The following is a 25,458-nucleotide window of genomic DNA, read 5'->3' as shown; positions in this document are numbered from 1 at the left end:
GTTCAGTGGGTCTCAGTGGTATGGCCTCTCCTTAGAGCCATGGGTCTGTGGGTTCTGCTTCTTGCTCTGTGGGATTGCCTGACCCCGCTAACACCAGCCCTAGCTCCACTGGGACAGGGTGTCAGCCTCACTGCTGGAGGCAGAGAATGATGGTGTTGAGTGCTGGCTGATCTTCACGGAAGCTCAGTTTATTGATTCGTGTTGTGGATCTTCATGCTCATCTGCGCTTGACTGACCCAGAGATTGCCCTCATGTGTCCACATTTACTTTTTCCTCTGGCTTGCCCTGGCCATTCTCTCCACCCACCTTTACTTCAGCGGTACCACTGGTGCTGATGTTCGCTCCACAGATCTTCTGCAAGGTGGCTGACAGGGCTTTCATGTCAGCATGTGTATGAACTCACCACAACCAGTGGGTGACATGGATCCCTCTTATGGATCTGAACTCTTCACAGCAACAGCATGTCTTGGATGCCAGAGACCTTATAGAAAACCTTCTGTGAAATGAGTTGGTCTACATTTTTTCTCATTCTTTTTATGTGTTTATAGTATAAGCCAAGAGAGAAGGAGAGAGATCCCATATCTCCTTCCTTCTTAGTCACTAGTTCAGGTGAGAATGGGAAGAGTTAAAGCTACTCTTAAGATATCAAATATAGGAGACAGGTCACTGGTCCCACTATGAGCTCTTAGATACTGCTGACTTACAGCAAAGTCTGAGAAGACCTAGACCATCTCTATTCCTCCTATCCCAAAGTCAGTACAGCTTATTAACAAACACTTGTACTGAGATCTTATTGGAAGTTCAATGCCAAATACAATGTCGGATGGTGAAAGTGGAGTGTAATCTCATTAATTTCAATTACACTTTCACTAGGGACAATTTTTACAAGACCTCTGTGGTCTGCTGCTCCAAACAACTTGCCAGAGGAGACATTGTTATGTTCCAAAAGGACTCTGAACCTAATAGAATTAGTATTTGTAGTGTTGTAAGAGCCTCAAATCCATGGTGGTGTAGCAAGGTAAAGCACTGTGCAATATTTAAGCTGTGCTCTTATCTATTCCTTCCTGTCAGTGCAGGATGAGAACATCCTGAAAGGAGGCATAAGTGTCTGTCAGAACCTGAAAAGGTCTCCAGAGGGGACCTCTATGACACAGTTTCTTTCACCCAAGTCCTGGACTTGACTGCCTGAGACCATGCCCAGTTTGTGTAATTTCAGTGCTTTCCAAGGTCCATAAAAGTGATGACTCGGACCTGTGATTGCAGCTGTCACTCCTGCGTGGCACAGCGCCGAAGGCGTAGTGTTGTGCCATACCCCTCTCCCACCCTTCAGGTAGGGCTGTCACCAGAGCACAGACATGGCTTTGATTGGAAAGATCCTTTGGGGCCACAGGCAGCTGAACACGAGACCCAGTAGCCTCAGGGCTTAATCATTTATTCTAGAGACTGGCACTGAGCTATGGGAAATGCACATGTGGCTTCAAGCCATTTTGTTTCCTACTTTGCTCCTTTACTGTATACAGCCCTATTGAAAAAGGGGGAGGGTGGAGGCAAGCCTGCGGTGCATGCTGTGATAGACCCTTTGTGGACACTGTTAAGTTAGTGCTATAAAGAGCTCCAGCCAAAAGGAACATGTTGAATAGATGTCCTAGGGAAAAAAAGCCACAAGTGTTTGGATTCACCACTTACAAGGGCTAGTATATCACAGCCGCATTTAAACAGAGCTTCTCCTAAGCTTCCTGCTGTAGGAGAGCTGTTCTTTCTTTCCATTTTTTCACTCCCTGGGCTTCCCATCTTTGTTATTAAAAAAGGGCTTTAAACATCTTGGTCCTAAAGTCTTCTGGCTTTTTCCCATTCATCAGTCAGGAAGCATGGCAGCAGCCTCAAAGCACTGCGCACTGTAATGTGTTTTCTCCAGGACAATTTAGATCACCCTATATGTGGTGCATCTGTAGCACAACCGTACTGTACATCCAGGCACCCCTGGAACCCTCTCTGTGGAGGGCTTTACTCAACAGCCCCCCTGGCAGAGAAGTCAAGGGAAAAGGGACTCCTGGTGAGGAGGAAGGGGTGGCTGGGCAGGCAGGGTGCACAAAGCTCCTTCCACTTCTTTCTGCTCTGCTGCAGATGTGATACCGAAAGAGTTTTCCCCATGAGAAGGACTTGTGAGTTTCTGGAATGGGAACCTTCTTCCCTCAGGATCCCAGGCAAAGCCAGACAGAATGCACTGGGAAGTTGTGCACAGGCAATCTAACACCAGAAAATGTGCAGTGTTTCCTCTTCTGTTAGTAAGGGCCAGTTCACACTGTACAGCTTTGTCACACACTGAAGAGCAAATAATTAGAAATCTCCAGGGCCCTCTAGGCCCCCCCTGTGCACTGCAGCAGGGCTGATTTTCTTCATCTTTAACCCACCCTGCAAGAGCAGCATATTTTACCAGTCTTTGGACATTTTCCCCGAAGATGGTTCTCTGGGTTTCTCTGGCAGTGTATTCCTTTGGTGAACTGAAGGGTTCCTCCCTGAGTTTTGCCCAGTCCCCCGCACCTTGTCCATGTTGAGAATATCTTGTTTCTGCTTTCTTAGTAGCACTCCTTCATATATCAATAGCTCTCACCTGTCATACCATCCTTCTTTGTCAGATCACTCTTCCTAGCCCTATTAAGCCCTACTTAGAGATCGTACTTGGGTTACTGAATTCACATTTGTTCTACTGAGAAATGACTAAAATGTCTCCCCAGCTTTACTGAATAATGAAACACTATATGCACAAAAATAATAATTAGCAATATAGCTAAAAATAAATCAGTGTGTGGATCAGACTCCCAAAGGCAGTAGGAAAAGCTGCAGCCATGAACATAGATGGTGCTGAAAATAGCTAAGCACTTAGGGAAAAAAAGAAATAAAAAGCTTAGGGGAACTTATGAATGACTGAGTGTCCTATAGCAATCCCCATAGATTGTTAGAGTCCTGTGTCTGACTGCTCCATTTCCTGTCAGCCTCCCCCAAATGCTATTCAGCACATTTAGGAGTTTTCTGAGGATGTCAAGAAGTTGATTAGCTGGAGCAGGCTGGGACAAGTAAGATGGAGCAGAAGGATGTCAAACACGTTTCAGAGGTTCTCCAAGTTTCCATCCAGGCTCCTGTTGTCATAATGGTGAGCTTCCAGATGAAGGAAGAAGTGCCCACTGTGAGAAGAGCCGAATGTATGAGGATTTATGATGATGACAACCATTATTATTTCTACATTCTTGGGATACATCTCCCTTGTGATGCTGGGAAAGGAAGCCATGAAACAAGCAACGGGAGTCAAGATAATGGGAGTGTGCTGAGCACAAGAAAGGACACAGGCACCACACTGGTGCACAGAGGAAACCCAATTCAGGTTCTCTAGGAACCAGTTTGCTTTCTCCTAGCACCATTTAAAATAGCAAGCCATTTCTTGGTAGAAAGACATAATTCCTGCTTCTTCCAGAAGTCACAGGACAAGGCTGGTTCTTGCCAGTCCAATTTATTGACCCATTAACAACAACAATACTAAGTCCTTCATAAGACACATCACTGGAGTTAAGCAAATTGTAGGTCTGCTCAAATGAAGCAAAGATTATGGTATGCAAATGTCTATGCTGTGTGGCCAGGGTATGTCATTAGTTGTACTCTCCTTTTGAGATGAACCGGTCCTTCAGCCATGAAAATAGACAGAAATCATGCAAATTCCATTATAGTGAATGATTACCTATCTAAAATTTTAGCCCAGAAGTATGGCTTTTTTTTTTTTCATTTTTCTTTTTTTTTCTGTAACCCCTTCTTTTTCTTCCTTCCCAGTCAGAGAGAGGAATTCATATTGTATAACTATCACAAACTGCATGTTACAAACACACCAACACACACACATAAATATAGTGGAGTGAGTAATTTGCCAGAAATCCACTGGCTAAAGTCTGTCTGCATAACCGATTCACTAAATTCTGCTGAAATGTAAGCTGAAATGGAGCCTAAATACAGAATATTTTCAAACAGATTAAATTCAAGAGTCATTCTATCCCTTCCAGAAAGAATAAGTTACAAATGCACAAACACTTTTTGTACTCTTCCAAAGCAGTCACTAACTCAAGGTTTTGGGATCTGCCTAATCATTAGTAACATCCGAGAGTACTCAGTGTAGAATTAGAGCACCTATTGGGGCTTTCAGACAACTAACAGTGCAAAGCAGAGGAAAAAAACTTCCACCTGTATTTTGCTTTGGTTGCAGAAGCAATTATTTTGAAGCCTGAAGAAAATATAACACATCCCCCCAAGATGCCTCCTTTCCAGATTTTACTCTCACAGCACTTTACAAACATTCATGAATTATTAACATTTTCGTATACATTCCTATGCTTTAACACTAGTGGGTCAACAGAAACTTGATTGAAAAAAGAATTAAAGTGCCAGGTTTTAAGGAGCGAATGGTGGGATCTTGACAAACGTCTGCTTGCCTTAATCCTATTGAAACCAGTGCGAATTGGGCACCGAGGCCCTTTGGTAATTTACAGAACTGTCCTAACAAATAAGATTTATATAGGCAGGAGCGTGGCAGGATTTTCAGATACCACTTTGCCACTGTTTGGAACTAGGCTTGTACATATCTGCTGAAAGATTGCAAAGTAAAACAAAGGAGCTTAAAGAAGACTTAAAGCGTTAGTCAGAAATCTGGTCATTTGAAGCTTAGGAAACTCAGGGGTATAAAGGGATTACACTAAAATCTTAGTCCTATTTTTTGCAGTCGGAAGTTGGAAAGTTAAAATGCAGGAGGCAGAGGTTTGGCAAAGGAGAACAGAGGATCTCAGGGTTAGGGCGGCCAACAGATGGCTGTCCTACAACACTGCCCTACCTTTGCTGCTGAATTCATCTGTTATCCTGGCCCATACTTTTCACGAGGTAATTTCTAGTGGCATGTTCTGCATCCCAGAGTAGCTGGCTTCACACCCCTTGAGCCTGATTTGGAGCAGTGCTGAGCACTCAGAGCTGCAGCTGACTAATGGGAGATGTTTATAGATATGCACCACTGAAAATAAAAACTACTAGTAAAAGTCAGGTCCTCTGTTTCTCAAATTCAGCACATAAAATTAGGGAGTCCTGCTGACCAAACTCTATCTTTGTGCTTCAGTTGCCCATCTGTAAAAATGGAGTATAAATACTCAGTTATCTCACATGGGTGTTGCAAAGATTTGCTAAGTAATGTTAGCAAGGCGCTCAGAATCACCAGACAGCCCAGGAGAAAATTAGTATTTCTGATTTTAGAGCAGAGTTTGAATAGTATTTATTGAGCAAAGCCGTGGGGTCACACGCTGACTTATTATGAGAGAACAAAATATTGAATAACTGCTCATTAAGTGAGCACTGTCCATTCTGGGACCTGAATGTGGTAGGAATCCCTGGAAAGAAAAATAAGATGTGTTCCTATTAGTAGAAATTTACTGAAATACATTCACAAGCAGAGACCATGCTGAGTTTGCACAGGCAACTGCATTTCCAATATTGGCTAATTTTTTAATACTTGACTTATCAGCCTTAATAACTTTCTTCTAACAGTTTCTCTGTGGTCTTTTTCACACATATACTAGCTTACGTTGCAGCTGAAGCCTAAATCTATTTCCACTCCTAGTAACATGGGATAATTCAACTTTAACCCAGATCTTACTTTCTAAAATGCAATTAACTAAATCATGGGAAATCAAACCTCTTGTCCTCGTGAGCATCTTAAAAAACCCCTTTCCAATGTCCAAGAGGTGTCAAACCCCTACCCAGGACCTTATGCAAGGTGAGAGATTTTTCAACAAGTAGCTCCCAGGCAGAAAACAGCAATGGTTCCCCAGGGTCCCAGCACCCAGTGTGGGATGGGGTGAGGCTGGGTGCCCAGCCGAGTCCCAGAGATTGTAGGGAGCTGTTGGCCTCAGAAGCTCCTGAGAGCTTCCTCCTACATGGAGATACTGATAAAAAAGTAGTCCTAACATCAGCCGTGCGCTGTCAGTGATATGACATATCTCCATTGAGGGAGTCATACTTCAATCTCTCAGTATCTGCCTGTGGCTTAAAAGCCACAAGTTGGCCATCTTGAATTAGGTGAGGCAGGATTATCAGCGGAAAACGAAACGTTTTTCTTAGCAAAAAATAAATTAATAGAAAGTAAGTCTTATCTGGCAATTTAATGAGCGCACAATTACTGCATCAGGGAAAAGCCCCCTAAAGATTTAATCATTTAATATGTACAAAAAGCTACTGAACAGAGAATTACTTTGCTCAAAGGATCAGTTATATCCTTGCCGCCTAGTTTTCAGCAACTCAGTGGCTACCCTGCAACATCAGAGCTGGAATAGCAGGGGTGCTGCAGGGCAGAAGCACAGGGCGTTGATAAAAGTGGAGCAAAGGCATGACAGAAATCCTGTTCACCATTTTCCTGTGCTCTGTATAACTGAGTGCTATTTCACTACCACTGCCAGCAAATCGACCTCCTGTTTACACCACAGTACTTGAAAGTTGTGGTTTTTTGAAAACTGTGCCCATCTCCAATTCTGATTAACTTCTCCAGGCATTTCTGCGCTGCTCACAATTTTCACAAACAAATTTCCAAAGAGCAGAATCGCTCTGTGTGGTACCTCTCAGGAGTACTCAGCGTACTGTCATCTGCTGCGCCTGACAGCAGGAAAAGCTTAGAGGCGAGTACCCAAGAAAGAATTTGAAAAATTACAGGTTGGGGATATCAGCATCCATGATACCATACTGTGTGAAGCTGAGATTTAATGAATCATATGTGAAAGATGGAACTGAATGCGGCTGGATATACGGAGGAAAAGCAATGAGGAGCACATTTTGCTGTCTGCAGGGTCAGGTCAGAACCACAGAAGCAAAAGAAAAGAAAGCAGACCCTGCTAGTGGGGCTGCTTACTGCACTTAGCGAGGCAGGAAGGCTGACCTTACCTTCGTAAGGCCCCTTCAGTTCTGGAGTGGGTGCTTACAAGTTGCAGTATTATCTGCTGTGGTCAGTGCTTCTCCTTCTATGGGGAGAAGAAGACACTGGAACCACATGATTGCAGATCCTTCCAACAAAATTATCTCCTGACCTAGTCCAAGTGTCATTTCTGCCTCCCCCTCTGTGCACACTTCTGTGACAAAGCCAGAAGCAGGGGCTGCCCCAGGGGTAGGCTGAAACACCATCTGATTTGGGAGAGGTGAGGACTAAAAAACCTCACCACCTCGCAAATGCTAACACAAGACATACATTTCCACTACCTTCTTGGCAAACATGCATCAGGTTTGGCCCAGAGAGACAATCACACTTTGCAATGAGGTCTTTCTTCCCCCCAATGACAGCCTCTCCCATTTCGATTCTTAACTGGCAGAGGGACAGTGTTCTTCCTCCAGACCTGCCAACAGGACATTCTCTTTCGGCCACCCACACTAACTCCATGAAGTATCTCTCTGGATCACCCTGCCTTGACCATCAACTCTGCATCAGTCCTGACAGCCAGAGGTTTAACTCCAGGGGAGCAGGAGGAGGGTCTCTTAAGCTGCCATGGAGGGCAATCTCAGCAGAAGGTCCTCAAAATAGGAGACAGGGTATCCTCATAAGCCATAGGCTTCAAGCCATAACCAGCAATTAGATTTGGTGGGTTTACAGTGCCATACCATGCTGGCATGTCTCAGGACAACAGACAAAGGCACAACTCTTCCATGCTTAATGGAGTGCCAATGAATTATTTTTTTTCCCAAGACTTCTGATTTTCTATACTGGGATTTCTGTATTTCCATTTCAGTCTCTGCTAAGAAAAGTTCTCCCTTGAGCATGTTCGGCTGCTTTGTGCCCCCCCGGGAGAAGTAAACTTTCTTCTGGAGATAATTCATAGACACAGAGGCCTAGGAGGCAACGTATCAGTTCATCAGCAGCCAGCATATGTAGCAATGGTGAGAAAAATTCCCACTTGTGCCTGGGCAGAAAATTGTATCCCGTCTTATGCACCAGAGATTTGAGGAAGACAATACAGACATTCATAGACACAATGACAACAGCATGTTCAGACTAGGGAGAAACCCCAGGCAGGCTCTCATTAATAAAAGTGTATGACCATGTATCACTGAGGTTCTTGCCTTTTCTCGGGCTCCCTGTTAAGCCCAGATTGAAGGCTCTGACCTCTTTCTGAAGCCCATCCTGGTCTGGAGCTTACATTCTAGGCAGACTGCCTCTCCTGGTGCGAGCACAACCTCTCCCACCTGGAGATGCTCCAGGGCAGCAGCCAAGAGCCTGGACTTCACCAGAACAGCACCAACAGGACACAGGACCTGTGATACCACAGACTTGCTTGCTTCCTCAACTCCCCAGCTCAGCCCTTCCTCAGGAGATCCTCCCATGGTGTCCTGTAGGCAAATACGTGCCCCACTCCCACAGACACAAATATAAAGAGACTGGGAAATAAAGCAAACAAACTATTTGCATTACTCAAGCTATTTCTTCCAGGTGAGGAGAAGAGAGGGCAAGAAGAGTGGAACAAACCCATATTTTTTCTTTCATTTCTAGATTAATTCATGTGAGGCATGTGAACACTAGTTTAAAAGCTATTGGTTGTATTTAGAGAAAAGAGGCAGAATGACTTCAGCAGATAATTCCACTTTCTTCTGTGCCTCACATACAAAGGGAGTAATAACAGGAGTGCTCCAGGCTTGATTTGTTAAGGATCTAAGATGACATCTTCCGACATCAGTGAAAAGTGTAGTACTAGTTTCAGTGATAACATATTTGGCCCATTTTTGCCCAATTATTTTGCAACCCATCGTTCACAGACAGAACTACAAAGTAGCGTGACTCAGATATTACATAAAAAGCCTATCTTACAAGCATCTTTCTGGGCACACGGTAAAGGCTGAAGCAGAAAATGTAAAATGGAGACTACCTCTGAAACCTTGTGCATATGCCTTATAATAGTCTTTGTCATACCTTTTTTCTTCTTGTAAGCCTTCCCCACCCCAGCTACTACAAAGGATAGACAGAGCTCATTGAGTGGGTAGCAATTCAGTATTTTCCCGTTATCCTAATTTCATACAAAATGCCTTATTTGCCACACATCATTCAAACCCATCACTGAATGCACAATACTGATTTCCTCATAGCCTTCTTCTGTGGTGCTATTTTGCCATAATATCTCAGGGTTTCACGAGCCTTAATGGATGTTCTCCCAGGGAGGCAGGTGGGGTTGTTATCTCTATTTTACAGACAGTGAAATCAGACACAAAGAGGCTAAGGTCAAAATGGCCAGAGCACCCACGACTTTTGGGTCCCTAATTTGTGATGCCTTGGATTAGCATTTCCCCAGCTCTGTGTGTGTTGAGAGCAGAACTCCATACAATACCAGCTCTGCACTTCTGCAAGTCAGACCCCAGGTGTCTCAGACTGCGAACCCAGAAAATGAGAACACACCAATTAGCGGCCACCCACGGAAAACCTAATTTATATGGCTTTTTCATATCACACAGGAACTCATGGCAAAAGGCAGGAAAAAGCCTAATTCTTCAGGGCAGTATTCAATTGCCAAAACATGAGACCATTCTTCTGTTTTTGAACAGCCCCCTGCCCAATTCAATACATAACCTTCATCGCTGGCAGTAAATTAACAGGAGACCTATAGAAAACACCTTCGTTTATGGCAAAACTCATTCAGTCCCCAAGTATATTCCATTCTGTGCACTGAATGAGACAGGGATCCTATTGAAAAAAATACATACCAGTATTTGATCTTATAATTAAGGACCACATCATTATGCCAATATGTGAGAGAAGACAAATTCAAACAGGCAACCCTTTTAATTAATTCTCTATATTCTAAGTGTTTGACTTTGAAACTCAATGTATGCTTAACAAAAGTGTTTAATCTCTTATTTTAAAAGTGTAAACTTAAAAGAAAATATGAAATTTCATAATTTGAAATCATAATGGCATTCTCTTTCTTTGTATTATAAAAGCGCAACCGTTGCTTATTAAATGGCTGCAAAACTCTTTACACTTTCAAAGCTTTATTCCTCTAATCTCAACAGATACAGCCAAATAACAAATTAAAAATCCACAGTGTCTATTTGAAGAAGACCCCTACCAAGAAAATTCTTACCCAAACAGGGAAAGATCAGCAAAATTTTATGTAGTTGAAAAGATTGTCTTTGGCTATTACAATTTATCTCATCCCCCAACAGTTGGGTAATCCTGACTACAGACCGGGTGCCTTGTTCCCCCTCTTGTGTTGTGTAAAGGCTTTGGAATAACCAAAGAAAGAATATCTTCCCAAGGGTTGTATGGACTCAGCACGTGATAATGGAAGATACCACACGTCAGCTTTAGTTCTTCTATATCCTCACGCAGCAGTAGCTCTTCTGCTGCATGAGAATATATCCAGTGAAGGTGAATATTATATCTCAGCATGTTTTATTCAGCATTCCCAGCCACCGCTGGGACACATCATAATGGGAGCAGAGGGGATTAAGCACTGAAGGTGAATGCTAGTAGGGGTACAGCACTCCAGTTGGGAATTTCTGAGTGACTGCTCTATAAATGCTTTGAGACAATTCATGTCAGGCAGGTAGAAGAAGCCACCAACTGATAAATCCCTTGTAATAATTCTCTCCTGAGGATAATGAAAAGGGAACCTCAGTGTGGAGTTCCAGCAGATGTCCATGTTCAGAAGACAGATGTTGGAGCCAAGTCTAGGAAGAAGGTGAGATGCCTTGCAGAAACCATACTCTTAAATCCACTAGGAAATATGGGGAGAACTAGGCACCTCAGTATCAGGCCATAAATGTCTTTTGAACCTGCCTATAGCAAATGCTAACATCTAAACTGTCTGGTTTAGGCATCTTGCCCTGGTTATCAGGGAGGCACCCTCAGTTTTGGATTCCAAGCCCTGAAAGAGACAACAACTACAGTTTGTCTCTGACAGCATGCGGTTGATAAGTATCTATGTAGTATCTCAGTGGAGAGACTAGCTTCCCTAAATTATGGCAGATGTTGATTCAACTCTCTACTGTACCTGAAAAGAGCTCAAGTCTTACCACCCTCCCACAGAAGACTGTTTGGAGTAAGCTGCTCCTAGCTTTTCCTGCTTAAGCTCTTGGCTTTTTTTCATGGAAGAATTAAATAAGCATGAGGCCAGAGACAGAGAGAGCACAGAAGTGAATATAGCTTTAGAGCCTACTTGTTAAGCACTCTTCTGGAAGAGGACAGATTGGGTCCAGTTCCTGCTTCAGTGAACATCTGATACTAATCATACAAAATAGTGTCGAGAGAACATAAGAGACCATTTAGTCCATCCTCTGGTCCAGAAGCACCTCCTACAGCCCTTTAGTGATTGGAGCTGCCATAGTTTTCTCAGACAATCTATTCCAGTGCATCACAATCCTTTTGGACTCTTTCTAAAGTCTAGTCTAAATCACTCTGCCGGCCCATTAAAGACCATTACTCCTTGATTTATCCACCCTGGACAGGAAGAACAGATTATTCCCATTTTCTTGCACTCGCTGGACTATCATCCTGACTCCTTATACCTTTTAGGTTAAACAACCCTAATTATTTCAGCCTTCTTTTCTCACAAATTATATTTCCCTTGACCTCCAGCAATTCTTACCACCCCAGTCTGCACTCTCTCTCGTTGAATCACGCTTTCTTAGAGTGCAGTACAGGACTGAGGAATGACACTTCAGCTGTGACTTACATGTGCACATCAGAGCTGAAGGCTTATTAGATGTGTCTTACAGCCTGTATTCCCATTTGCACAACCTGGTAAGATGCTGTTGTCCTTTTTGACAATAAATGACTAACATTGAACCTGTGGTCCTCTAGAGACCCCGTCTCCCCTCCTGAAGGATAGCTAGCTGGCCTGTTGGCTCCCATGGACAGCTGGTTGCAATTTATTAATCATTCCCATGGAGAGCACTTTACATTCGCTCTGATGCTGTTCATACCAGGTCCTTGGTTTGACAAGCTTGTCTTGAATTCCAGTAATTTCCACCAGCCTATACTTGGTTCATGCCATCTGCAGATTTTAAAAAATGCTTCCTCTAGACAGTCATCCAGGTTGAAATTAGAATATAAAGTACAAAGCATTTAATTAATATGAAGCACTTAACAGGCCACAGCTCAAGCCTGTGGCAACCCACTTGACTGTCTTCTGTTTCAGCAGGAAATCAGTGAGAACTGCTCATTGAGTAGGATTATCTACACCCCTTCTGCATCCCTGCTGTAATGTTTTCCTTTGGACCGTGTTTCTTTGCTTCACTTATGATAAAAGCCTGCGAGATTATGTCAAAATCCTTACAAATGACAAGGTATGACAACTACTTCCCCTGTATCCACAAGGCTTGTTATAGAAGAAAGCTAAATTAGTTTGACATGATCTATTCTTGACAGATCTGTGCTGGCTCCTAATAATCTCCTTTACTTGATTATTTCCACCATTTTTTCCCCCAGAATGAAGTTAAACTGAGTGGTCTGTAATTTCTTATCTTCTCATTCTTTTTCAGCCTTCTGACACCTCATCCACCCCTCATGAGTCTTCAAAGCACTCAAAGCTCATGGTTCAGAGATTGCTTCCATCAGCTTTGTAAATAAGCTAGGACGATGTAAAACAACCATCTTACATGAGTACATCCTGATTTGTTCTGCCCTTTTCCTAGATCCTGAGCTTCCTCCTTTGTGGCTCCTATTAATTGTTTTAGCCATCAACTTGCAATTGACCGCGTTACTGGAGACACACAAAATGGGCATAAAATGCTTTGGCCTTATTGACAACGTATGACATGAAGCTTTAACCAAAGCTTTTCCCTGCCTTCCATATCATAAACACTAAGTAGAGAGTCAGGATAATATTCCTTCACTCTCCTTCTCTGGCACAATTAATATTTTATTTGACTGTGCAAAATAGACCAGCTTCTCCAGGAAACACTAGTCCCATTATATTCTATAGCCTAACAGAACATTCTCCTGGGAGGTGGGGGTACACATCTACTCAGGCAGAGATGGTAAATTCACCATATCTCTTGGAAAATATTTGAATCAAAGTGTTTCTAGATAAAAGGAAGGTAGTACATGCCCTTCCTCTTGGATGCGTTCTGTGGGGACACTTGACCTGTGTGCTGTGCAAACTTACCCATTTTGGCTGTGCAGGGAAAGCAACTGGAAGAATACTTGGTTTGTAGATCCCACCGTAGCTTAGCTGTTAAGTAGTTATCGAGCTGATTATCGCTTATAAAACTAAGGATCATCTAGGCATGCCAGTAAGCAGCCTTTAAATGTTCAGGGGACTTTACAGGTGTAAGTGTAATTATCTTAGGACTTTAGGCATCTCCACAGTTAGAAAGAAAGGAGGCTCTAAAGTTCTACAGCCTACAACAGACACCTCTAAGAAGGCAGTTCAATTTACAACAATCCCTTATTTCTCAGTTCAGAACAATGGTAAAATACTGTGATACATTTCAGACTCCTCTTGTCAGCCACACCCTAATTAAAAAGTAATTAAATTCTACAATATAAGGCATTGTCTTACGGTATCTCTTCCCAAATTGTGGAATCATACGACTCAAAGGAAGAAAACAAAGGACATAAAGAAGAATTAACTGAACTTTAAAGGAAGATTTGATAAAAGTTCCTATAAGCCATTAGGGCTCATTTTTCACTAGTTTGTTAATTCTTTTGTCTTCCACAGAGTCCTGTACACCGGCATCATAATGGAGGGTTCTTTTTGCTGTGTATCTAGTTTTACCATGTAAGAGGAAGCTTGAGATACTAACTCACATACTATGCTACCTATCCTCTGGAAGTTATCCAACTTCTGTTTACTTCATGGAGGTTTCAGTTAGCTTCAGTTCTTCAGTTATTTTGGGGGGAGATCTTTTTTCCTTGCTCCACCCGTCCTTTCCTTAGGATTTAATCTCTTCTAGCTGGTATTCTGACCGGAATTTAGGACAAAAGGGAAAGGCCGTTTGCCAGATCTTGTGCTTTAGGTGGAACGGGTTGCATCCTTATCATGCTTTTGACTGCAATTTTAACAGTCAACATTAAACATCAATTTTCTGTTGCGTGTGTCTGTCCTCAAAACTCTATGTAGGGCTTGAAGCTCCTCTGGGTCTTCCACTGGAAATGCAACAGCAGGAGGGGTTAAAACCACTGTTTTTCATCTTTGATCAAGCAAAGTCTCCATTCTGACAGACTCCAACTCAGCCTGTGCAATTTTGCAAGCTGCCAGCCTGACTACTCCAACATAACAAGCTAAGAATTAAAATCTTGACCCTAAGAAAGGTACCCCCCAGTTCTGAGAAACACAAGCACCACTTCAGCACAGGTCTCCGATCTACAGTGAGGTGTCCCTGCTGAGGATTAACTTTTGGTCCAGCTTCTAAAAGCCCCTTTGCCTCAGTCCCCCATCATTCCAGTTCCCCGTTGTTGCCGTGCCATCTCCCAGCTGCACCACGCTTCTCAGGCACTGTTGAGCAGGTGGTGCCCTCCTCACATTTTCTCAGCAGGTGATTTCCAGCAGTGGACTTCACTCTTACATAAACCAAATGGCTGCAAATTTTACTGTCAGCAAATCAGCAAGTGTTACTTGTTTCTTTATGTCTGCCCTTCCAAACCTAGATGATTTTTGTTAAATTATTTATAAATCCACCACTAAATACCTTACTCTTAAAGCTATGGGCAGACAGAAGAAGGAATGAAACAAGGAGAACAATGGTCTGTTCAAAACATCCTGCTGGTTTCAATGGGAACTAATGCAAATGACTGCATCTTGTGCAAAAAAGCAAAGCATAGTACCATGCTGCCCCAACCTGCCCACCCTTGAGTACTCGACATTGCAGATTTATAAGGTCATTGGATACTATTAATAAAATAAATGTATTAGACTCCATTCAATAGTCCGCTGAACTGGATGCCAATTGATAATAATCTTAACAATTATAAGAGTAATTGAAACTGTAAATTATTCCGTACATCACCAATTATTAGAAATCATCCCAATTCATAAAAAACCTGAAGTTCCTGAAACCAGTTTCACTCCTAGGCAATTATGAGAAGAGTGGAATAAAATTAGCTTCAGAGCTAGGTTCAGACCCAAACACACTCCCCTGCACCCCTAAAATTTAGGGGCATTCAAACTAAGTAAGTAGGAGTCTTTTAGAGCCTATTAGCTTTACTAATTACCAACCCTTACAGAAAGGTGTCTCCTACAGAGAGAATGTTTAAATACTGTGAGATGTCCCAGCTTTCTATAAATATACTGTGATTGTGGCTGGAATTAATTCAAGAAACTTCAGAAGTAAGATGAGTAATGAATGGAACTGACATTTATTGGTTATAATTTAAAAGAATTTAAGTACATTTTGGCTTCCCTTTCGAGGCATCAAAGCCAACCAACCCTGGCGGGAGGAAGGCAGGCTCAGGACATCCTCTCTTGGGCCAACAAGACAGCTGGAGCACAGTCTGCCATTAGTAGCCAAGGGACAAACCCAGAAGAAGTATCAATCCTCAGCAAAGCCGGAATGGTGATACCAGTTTGTACCGCATCCTATGGCAGCCATACCCCTCCCCAGCTGCCTGCTGGGGGTGGGCAACCTTTTACCTATGCTAACACAATGTGATAGGTGAGGATGCACCACTTTCCTGCCTCTGTCTATAGGTGCTCATGGGCAGTAGCTGCGACAGCTGCCCAAGTGGAGGAGTTGCTGCAAAAGCAACTGGACGCACAAAGGAAGAACCCATTTAGTTTCCCCTCCTAACAGTTTCCCTTCTGATACCAGTGCCAGGAAGGGTGAAGGGAATAAGACCCTGGTGGTAGTGGCTGATGGTGCCAGCAGGAGTGCCCGGGGAAGCACAGCCTAACGGAGGGCTGGTACCCAGCTGGACGGGAGAAGAAGCAGCAGGAGGACTGCATGGTCAAGGGAGCAGGAGGAAGGCGAGGAGCAGAACAGATGGGGAGAGAAGACAAAATGAATAACAGGCAGAGACAGCAGGATCACTGTAACTCCAAAAGCACAAATTCCTTTTGTTATATTAAAAACAAATCACTATTTTCATTACACTATTCCTCCACCCCATACACATATTGTAGGTTGCTACAGCCTGGATCATTATGATGGTAGGGGAGGAGCTAGCACACCGGTAAATAGCAGGAAGAAAACTAAGTTGTAGCCCTACTCTCAGGCTCTGGCCCATAGTAATAAAGCCTGGATCTGGGAAGAAAATCAGTAGTTTGTGTTAAAGGAACTCAAGTGGCTAATAAACATCCCAGCACTGCAGGAGTGACTGAGGATGGATAAAGCAATGCTTTCCCTGTCTAAAGCACCTCTCACCTGAGGGCATCTGAATCCTTTTTTTTTTTTCACACACTGATTATTTAGTTTCCAAATTAAAGAAGCATCTTGCAGAGATGGCCATGACAGGCGGAGAAACTGTGCTTAGATCAAGTCAGAAAGCAGGTTAATTGCACTGCTAGGAAGAGAAACCAGCTCTCCCGAAACCAATTCCTATATACTAACTACTGGCCTGTGGTGCTTGCAACCACGAAAAGCCATGGAGTTTTACACACACACTCAGCAGGTGATAGAGAGAGCTCTAAGGAAATATAAACACCTTCTCCACATGAGGCCATCAGAGCTCTGAGGTTACATGTCACCTCCCAGCGTGCTCAGGAGGATCTTGGAATTATAGATGAAATGAATGTGGATGAATTCCAGGCGTTGACTTTGGGCTTCAGATGTTGAAAGATGTTTCACCCAGATAACTGCTCAGGTATTCCCACTGCAAGGTGTTCTGGTATTTCCACCAACAAGGCATGTGCACCTTCCAGTGGGCCTTTCTGGATGACTGACCTCGTCTTACCAGCTTGGAACTCCCTGTGTAGAGCTACTGGGCTATGGTTGTTGCCTTACAGCTGGACACTGGGCCTTCAAAACTCAGATGCAGCCAGGTATGGACTGCTGCCAAATCTGTCCCTGAGACTTGTCAGACTCACAGCAAGCAGGGAAATCGCAGAGTGGCTTCCAAAGGGCCACAACACAGAGAGCTGCCATCAAAAGGTTTCTCATTCTCAGCTTGGAACTGTCACCAGAGCTATCGTTCATTCTCAAATCTAAAGAAAGCCCTCCCTGTGTAGGGAAGAAGCCCAAAGCAACAGAAGAGATGCAAGTCATTTATGTGCAGGAGGAGGGGACACAGGACAGTTGTACAGAGGGAAGGATGCATGGGCTAGCAATGCATGGATTGAGCAAATGGTAGCCAGTAAGGTACCGCCAGCCTACTGGGAGCATGCAGAGGTCTCAGGTTATATGTACTTGGTGTCATACTATCTCAGCCAAAAGCAGAGACCATCTTCAGGCTATCCCTGCCGTTTTACCTATTAACACACCGATCCCTCAGCACATACATGCCTGCTCGGTACAGACTAGGCAGAGCCCACTTACGCCCCATGTCCCCTGCACATGGAGCAGACGAGAGTCATTGAGGGGAGCACATGCCTCACAGCATGAGGCCAGCGAAGCCAAACAGGTATACACATCTTTGATTTTTACGTCATGCAAGACTAGCAGCCTGCTTTCATCTTGCAATGGGCAAAGGGCCCAGTTCACCTTCCCACTAGCACAAGAAGGCCTTGCAACTTGGCAGCTGCCAGCAGTGGGGAATTCTTGCTCTCTGGGAAATGGGGAGAGGGAAATACAATAATATTATATTATTATAATATATAATAATATTATAATATATGTAATAATGTCTGTGCAGGTGGGTACTAGATCCTGGGATGGCATCACAGAATCCATGACAGCTGGCCTGAAACGAGAGCAGACTTGAGGTGAAAGCTCTTTGCACTTTTTCCTTCTAGGCAGTCAAAGACACCTGACTGGAGGAGGGGTCCCTCTCACCCCCAGGCAACGACCACCCTCTCAGCACGGCATGGGCAGAGTCTAGTGCTATACAGCCCATTTTCTTATCCTGAGGCAGCTCTGAGATCATTCAGACACCCTCAGCATTGGGCCAGGACAAACCCTCAGACAATCCATGTCGTTTCCTCAGGCTGCACACGTGTACCCAGCCTGGCACAGGCAGATACAAGAGTCAACGCAGCCCTCCCAGCAGGGATGCCTCTTCCTACCGGTGGGTACTGCCTGACTGGTTTTTGCTGGGACTCTCATTCAGGAGCAAGCGGCAATAGGCAATTTGAATCAACAGACTGGTTTCTTTCCCTCTAAGCATTACCGCTGTCCTCCCCCTGGAAACTCTGCCTGCAATTAGTTCCCTAGGAGGGGGCTTGTCTCTGCCATTAAGAACAGTTACATTACACGATCTAGGAGAAATCAATGTCTCTAATAGTCAGCAAAGGCAGCGGAGGAGGACAGGGTGATGGGAGGGGTGTTTCTCTGGAGACACCCTTCTTGGGAGGAATCCCAGGGGTATCGCCTCAGGAAGAGAAATAGTAAGGACCTGGAGCAATTAAACTTCCATGCAGCAATTGTTTACTGGAAGAAGCACAAAAACGGCTCGGTGTCTCCCAGAAAGGCAGAGGCAGTGGCTAGACTCTCCCCAGGTGCAGATGAAGTGTCTCTGCCCTGAAGTCAATGGTCTGTGGTGATTTACACCACGCTGGCAAGTGGAGGGAAGAGGGGCGTGGATGGACACCCTTCCTTTCAAATACCCCTTTTCCTCTCTCCACGGCGGTGTTTAAAGGTAAGACCATGCCTTGCAAGTTTTGAAGCATCTGGATTGTGTGGCATAATTAAGTTATTTTAAATGAGGTCCGAGACATTTTAATATCCTGAGGCAAGAAAACCTTAACTCTGCGTGCATCTTCCTCTCTCTCTTTTTCTCCATTTCCTCCTTCCTGCACACCTCTGCAGTTCCTGGAATGACAAGACACCTCACCGGCTGGCTGTAATTGCTAGAACGGTTCCCTAATGCTTTCTCCTTCTCCAATTGCATTAAACTGCATCTTTAGAGGTACAGCCCTGTTTATTCATGCTGCTCGTGTGGAAGGGGAAAGAAATGCAGACTGCCTCTTCCCCCCTCCCTCCTTTGATTTGATGGGTGTGGCAGGTTTAAACCTTTGCAGCCGCTGGCTCTCCAGCACTGGGGTGAGGAGGAGAGGACAGAATGGGAGGGAAGCCGTCGGATATGGCTGGTGATGAATGAGACTCATCTCACCCACAAGTGGGAAACCTGCTTGCGGGTTATTGTTTAATCACTCATGCAATCCAATACTGAGCACATACCCCCATAACGTCCATCTGTTCTAGTATGCGGTGCATGCAACACTTGCATTTCTAGCCACCTATCTAACTACCCAGCTCTGCGTTATTACTGACTGCATCTCTCGCTGGCAGGTAGAGTTCAATTTTTCAGAAATTGCTTGACCCAGCCTTTCGGTTATGCCACCTTTTAGCTGCATATTTTGTGGGCACAGATTCAGAGCTGCAGTCAACTGTAGGCAGAAATGACAACACCAAGCTATCTACATCTCTCATGGGCGGGCACAGTCAGTCATATACTTCACTCTTCACATTGGCATCGCACCCACAAGAAAGAATAATCTGCAAGGTACAAGTGTGTGAACATATTTGTCTTTGAGGGGTGGGAGGACAGACACATACAGGCACACCTAGACACAAATGTGAAGAGATTTCTTCCACGCCCAAGTCTGTAATTTCAACATTTTGCTCTTTAGCTGCCAGAAAGGCGGGACACCGGGGGCTTCCCCTGAAAAATAATTTGAGGAGAGCTGTCTTTATATTGGGAAGGAAACTCCTGCCTGTGCTGAAGAACCCATTCCATCTTTTTCTCTCAGTGAAAGGTCTGGGTGGGGACAGAGGAAGAGCACAGGCTGAAAACCGAGGTCTTTTTCTTCTCCAAATTAGAGCTGCCTCTTGTGTATCACCAGCTTTGCTGAGCGAACTGCTGTATTGCCAGTTTGGCAATTGTGGTGTGTATTCAGGTACAGGAGCAGGAGTTGGGCTCCGAGCCCAGGAACATCCACCGAATACGCACAGGCAGGCACATTCAGGTTGTATGGCTGCAGAAGGATCAGAAAGCATGTGCGAACGAGTGCGTGTGTGCTTGTGCATATATGTGTAGTACAGATGAGAGCGACCGGAGACTGGAGATGTGTGCTGCACATGCACGCGCAAAGGGGTGTGTACCATGCGGTGGATTAATGTACGGAGTGGGAAGAGAGGACTATGTGCAATCAAGATACCTGCATGCCAGGCATTTCTAAATATGTCAGAATACAAAACGACAGGAGTAAACGCATACAGATGTAAAGAACAGATACATCGGAATATTATTCAGGAGCTTTAATGCCCGAACTGTGATGGTATGGGCAAAATTATCCCCCTCCCCAACAGCTCTCTTCTGACTCCAAAGAATCCCAGAGCTGCCTACTTTATTTTAAAATTTGTTGTGCACCTCCGCCCACTGCTCTGTCACTCTGCCTCCCTGTCTGCCTTCCTTCTCCTCCTCTGCTCTTTTCATCCCCTATTTGCCAGCTGAACGTGCTCTGCTGGCTGGCTCCAACGTGTTCCCCCCCTCCCCAGCCACCACCACCCCCCTCCAGATTTTAGTGAACGTATCATTAATTGCAAAGCATTTGAAAAACCTGCATGGGGAAAAGCAGGGGATGACGCAGGGTCTCTTTCCACCCTGTTCGCCTGCCCCTCCCCATTATTCTACAAAATTGCTCCTTCGTTTGATAACACACACATCTCCATTCAGAAACACACTTTAACCTGGATTTTCTTTCAACGCTGTGCTGTTCTACAGTAACTGGAGTTACTCATGTCACTGCTCAAGAATACTGCAGTGCTATAGTGTAAGAGATATATAAATGTATGCATATATAAAGCAACCAGTATGGTGCTGTACCTAAGACCGAGTTGAGTTTTGTGCTCAGAACAAGGACCAAAGCTCCTTGTTGCTACCTATAAATCCAAAATTTGGGGAAGTTTCCAAAATGCCTTACAAAGATATCTGGGGCCAGTTCCTGCCTCAAAGTTCCAACTGCATAAATCCAGCAGCCTCCTGAGGAAGTCCAAGAGGTTCAGCCAAAATAGGCTCTCTTAATCAGGAGCAGGTTTGGGCTTTCACACAAAATAAAAGGGGGAAGGGTGAGGGGGGGAATGATCTAAGTAGCTTTTTTTTCAATTTCATTTTTGGACATAAAACATTTGGCACTGAAAACTAGCCACCACCCAAACCTTCTCATCATCACAGTTCCCTTACAGGAAAAGCCAGGTGGTACCAGTAAAGAGAATGATCTGGTTTCCAACAGGTTCACACCGTGAGCTTCTCTTATCCCACCCGAGTTCCAAGCTAACAGAGGCGTGGTCCTCTGTCTCTCTACCAGCTGGTGCACAGTTGTCTAACTGGTTGTACTATGAAGGGTATCGCAAAGAGGGTGACTCTCCCCCTCCCCTGGCTAATGCTTTTGTTATTAATTAATTGCATTTTTCACTATAGCATAGGTTGAAAAAAAAAAAAGCTTCAGGTTAATTCCTGCTCAGATTGTTGTAACACAAAAAAATGAATGCACCTGTCCTCCGAGCTACCTCACAGCACATGCACATAAAGCATCTCCCATTCATCGGAGCCAGGAGCAATAGAGAGCGTTCTGACCAGGGATCAAGGCTCACTGGGCATCCTTTCTTTTTTGGCATTAGATGAAGAATTGCTTCCTTTATCTCCAAGGTAGAGCCAGATCTCATCACGTTTCCTGCCAGCCGCACCCCCACCCCCCCAACATCCACACCCTCAGAACCACAGACAGAAAACCCTAGGCAATGCTTCTGCCCACTATTAAAAAATAATAAGGAGAATAGAGGGGGGATTCTGGTAGCTCCCCAAATGTGGATGTAGGCCACCCCCCCCCCCCCCCCCCACATCACCAGCCCCGGAAAGGCAAAACAGTCATGTTGCAGGGTGTGAAAAGAGCCTTCAGTCGCAAGATGCTAAAGAATTGCAAAAGACATGTCTGCTGAAAGCAGCTGAAATTTCCTCCCCCCTACCCCAGCCCTACCCCAGCCCCTCACACACTCAGGCAGACACGCACCCCATGGACAGCCAGCAGCCTGGGAGATTTCTTAACGGAAAGAATTATAAAAATCTTCAGCTCTACCTGTTTTGTTCTTCTCATACAGCACAGCATGATCGTATTGTCCCCTTCCTTCCTTCTTCTTCCTTCCTTCTCCTCTCTCCTTTTCCTCTTCTCTCTCTTATCTCTCCCCCCCACCCTCTCCACTCCCTCCCTCCCTCCCTCCCTCTCTCTCTCCCTCTCTCTCGCTCTCTCACACACACATACACACACACGCACACGCACACACACACACCACAGGGCAGTTCGCAGCAACTGGAAGGTCCACAGCTATTGCTCACCACACATGCACACGCTGCCTCTGCCTCCCTCCCTACCCTTCCCAGAATTGTTCACCAGCTCTCCCTGACTCGTCACCTCCCCACCCCACCCCCACCCCAGCAGCCACCCCCCCCCACCCCCAAGTCCCTTGCCAGCCTCATGAATAATTAAAATCTTCAATCTGGACCCAATTACCCAACGACTTTCCCACTGTACAGAGGCGACAGGGGAGAGGGGACACTGCAGACTGCGGAGGGGGTGGGAGGGGTGGGGTGGGGTGTGTCGGGGAGGCATCGGGTGAGGAGGGGGCCTGGGTGGGTGGGGAGCCCCCAGCCCCACTCCCACCCGAGCAGCTGAAGCCCCCAGCGCCCGGCCATGGCCAGGAGTGGGATTTATGCGTGAAGAAAGCGTGGGGTGGGGTGGGCACGGAGGGGAGAAGAGGGAGCGGGGGTATTGCCATGCCAGGCGGTATATGCCATGCACAGGTGACGTGCCATAGGTGGGAGCTGCGAGCTAAATGGGAATCGGAAAATATGTTAAAATGGCTGTTAAAAATCCCCCCTCCCCCTCCCCAGCACACTCGCAAACATATATGTACGTGCTGCCTTTTTCATATGTGCAGGCATAGACCCTGCGTGGTGACGTCCTGCAGCACCGAACAGGACAACTTTCTCCCCTGTTCCCTCAGCGCATCCTATAGACCTTCCGTAGGCACAGAAAATGATACTCCCGCAACAGATACTGGTTTTTTCAGAATAGCTCCAAAACCTACAGAAATCATCCCTTTCCCTTCTGTACAGATCTCAATTAATTTCAGTGCCGAAGTAATTTCTACGTCTATCGATCTCTGACTGCAAATTGCCGTAAACTCTAATGAGGAAGATGTGCATGTTCACACACAGCCACCCCCCATGCACGTGTGGGAACAAAAATGTATGGGTTTGCATGCACAGAAGATCATGGCGATGCATGAGCCTCAGCAAACATTAATGCGCACACACACCCCCAAGCACACATCTTGAAAGTTATAACACCGTGTTTTCTCAGAATATATATGAGCAGGATAGCTATATCTGTCATTGTGAAAAAAATATTCCAGACAACAGCTAAACCAAAGTATGACAATGTTGAGCATGTTAAAAATATAAAAAGACTGCTGGATTTTTAGGATTTCATCTACCAACATTCAAATTTAGCTTATTTTATTTACTGTGTCTGGGAGGCACAGTCAGATGCTGTTCTCTTTTTTAGCACTAATGTCACTACATCAACTTCTCTGCCACACCATGGAGTTACTTCTAATTTATTTTTAATGTAAAACTGCCCGCAAATGAGAAAAAAAAAAAAAAGTCCCAGGTTATTATTATGGAATTTTCTCTTTAAATATATCTAAATACATTATTAGCACAAATATTCACACACGCGTGCACACTTATACGAATAAACTAATACATATATAGATACAGTTTCTGGAATACCCCTCAGCGCAGACTCCTACATAATCATATTCAGTTGCTATGACATCATTGCAGTTCCCAGTACCCCATATTTTTTTTAAGGAAAGTAAATAGCATTTCAAAGAGAATCTAGCTAGCTATCTACATCTGTATGTAATTTAAGGGAAGTGCCTTTTAGGGTCAAGCAGGTGTTCGTGTTAGTCCTGGTTTTACAGTCTAGAAAAGGGAAATAATGATATGACAATGACGTTCAGAGAAGACACTAAACTGGGAAGAGTTGCAGACACCAGCTGACACAGAAGTAGACCAAAAGATTAGGTAACGAAAATCAGATTCAGCGTCAGAAAATGCGTGCAGAGAAAAAGAAGGCAAACGATGCAATCATAAAAGAAGACAGGTAAGGAGTGGAGCATCAGAAAGCAATGGACATCAAATTCGAGGAAGGGGTGTCTGTGACAGACACCACTGCTGGCAACACCATGCCAAGGCACTGAGGAGCAGTTCAATGGCATTTTGGAATATGCCTATGGGACTTAGGAGCCTCTGCCCTGGCCCCAGGAGTTGCTGGGGGCTCGTCTCCACGATGAAGTGAGTGTGTCATGAGCTTGTGGGCACTTGCTATCCCACACACCTGCTCCCCGTGCCCCTGGGAAATTGGGACTCCTCCGGCCAAGCGTGCATGTCCCTGTCTGAGAGCGTCACCCTGGGCTCCCTTTGGTGACAATGAAGAGAAACGGGAACTTCGAGGGTGTGATTCAGATCATCCTAAAGCAGAAGCCCAAACTAGGTCAGACGAATCACGCTTCAGAAGTGTTTTAGAAGCTTGTTTTCTTCCCACTGACAAGGCCTTTTTAGGGAACCTCCCTGCTGGAGGGAGCCCTGCCGAGGAAAGCCTTCCCAGCCCCCATCTTTCCCAGACACCCACCCGGAGGGGGAGCAGGCTGGCAGCAGAAGGGCTGCGTTGGTGCAGCCAGATGGGGTCAAACCACCTTCCCGTGCACAGCCGGGGCAGCTGTTCACCACCTTAGGTAAGAGGCAAAGGCAAAGCCACCTCTCTTCATGCCCGGCCCCGTGGGCACTCTACGCTCTAGCTTATTGCAAACCACTTTTGCCAAATAGACAAAAACCCCTTAATAGCTTCCCCATGCATGTAGAGTTAATGGTGAGTGGCCAGTCCACTGCAGAGTCACATCTGAGTTTCCTCTGGATTAATCTTCTTAAGTAGAAGAGCTATAAGCTGAGACCCAAATTTTTAGGGCATGTCAGTTCCTAAGACCCCTCTCTTTCAAATCAGGACCCTTTAAGTATATTTAAAAGTTGGACTTCAAATTCTTCAGCCAATTATACGGTTCTGAAAATCATATTCCAGCATCCCTTGCCCTGTCATTTTGGCCATGTTATCACTTCAGCCTGTAAGGCAAATTATCTGGTAACACAGAAGGAAAAAAGGACAAGTCCACAGCAATGAAAAGGCCAAAGGGAATGAGAGGGAATTAAAGGCACAAACTTCAGCCTGGGAATTAATGAACATCAGAAGCAAAACTCAAGGGAAGAAGAGGAGGTGAATCTCCATTTCCTGAAGTCACCAAGTCAAGATGGGATGC

General features: G+C 44.9%; 1 protein-coding gene across 1 annotated transcript in view; it reads right to left on the bottom strand.

The window, feature by feature from the left end:
* Positions 1-22,272, bottom strand: part of GAP43 (growth associated protein 43) — a 62,005-nt gene extending 39,733 nt beyond the window's left edge. The window contains exon 1 of the mRNA XM_074852958.1: positions 22,161-22,272. Coding sequence (XP_074709059.1) covers positions 22,161-22,190 — 30 coding nt within the window. The 5' untranslated portion in view covers positions 22,191-22,272. The remainder of the gene's footprint in view (positions 1-22,160) is intronic.
* Positions 22,273-25,458: the final 3,186 nt, after the last annotated feature.

The sequence above is a fragment of the Strix uralensis genome, chromosome 2, assembly GCF_047716275.1.
Source record: "Strix uralensis isolate ZFMK-TIS-50842 chromosome 2, bStrUra1, whole genome shotgun sequence".
NCBI classification, from domain to species: Eukaryota; Metazoa; Chordata; class Aves; order Strigiformes; family Strigidae; genus Strix; species Strix uralensis.
This window is presented reverse-complemented; position numbering and strand designations above follow the sequence as displayed.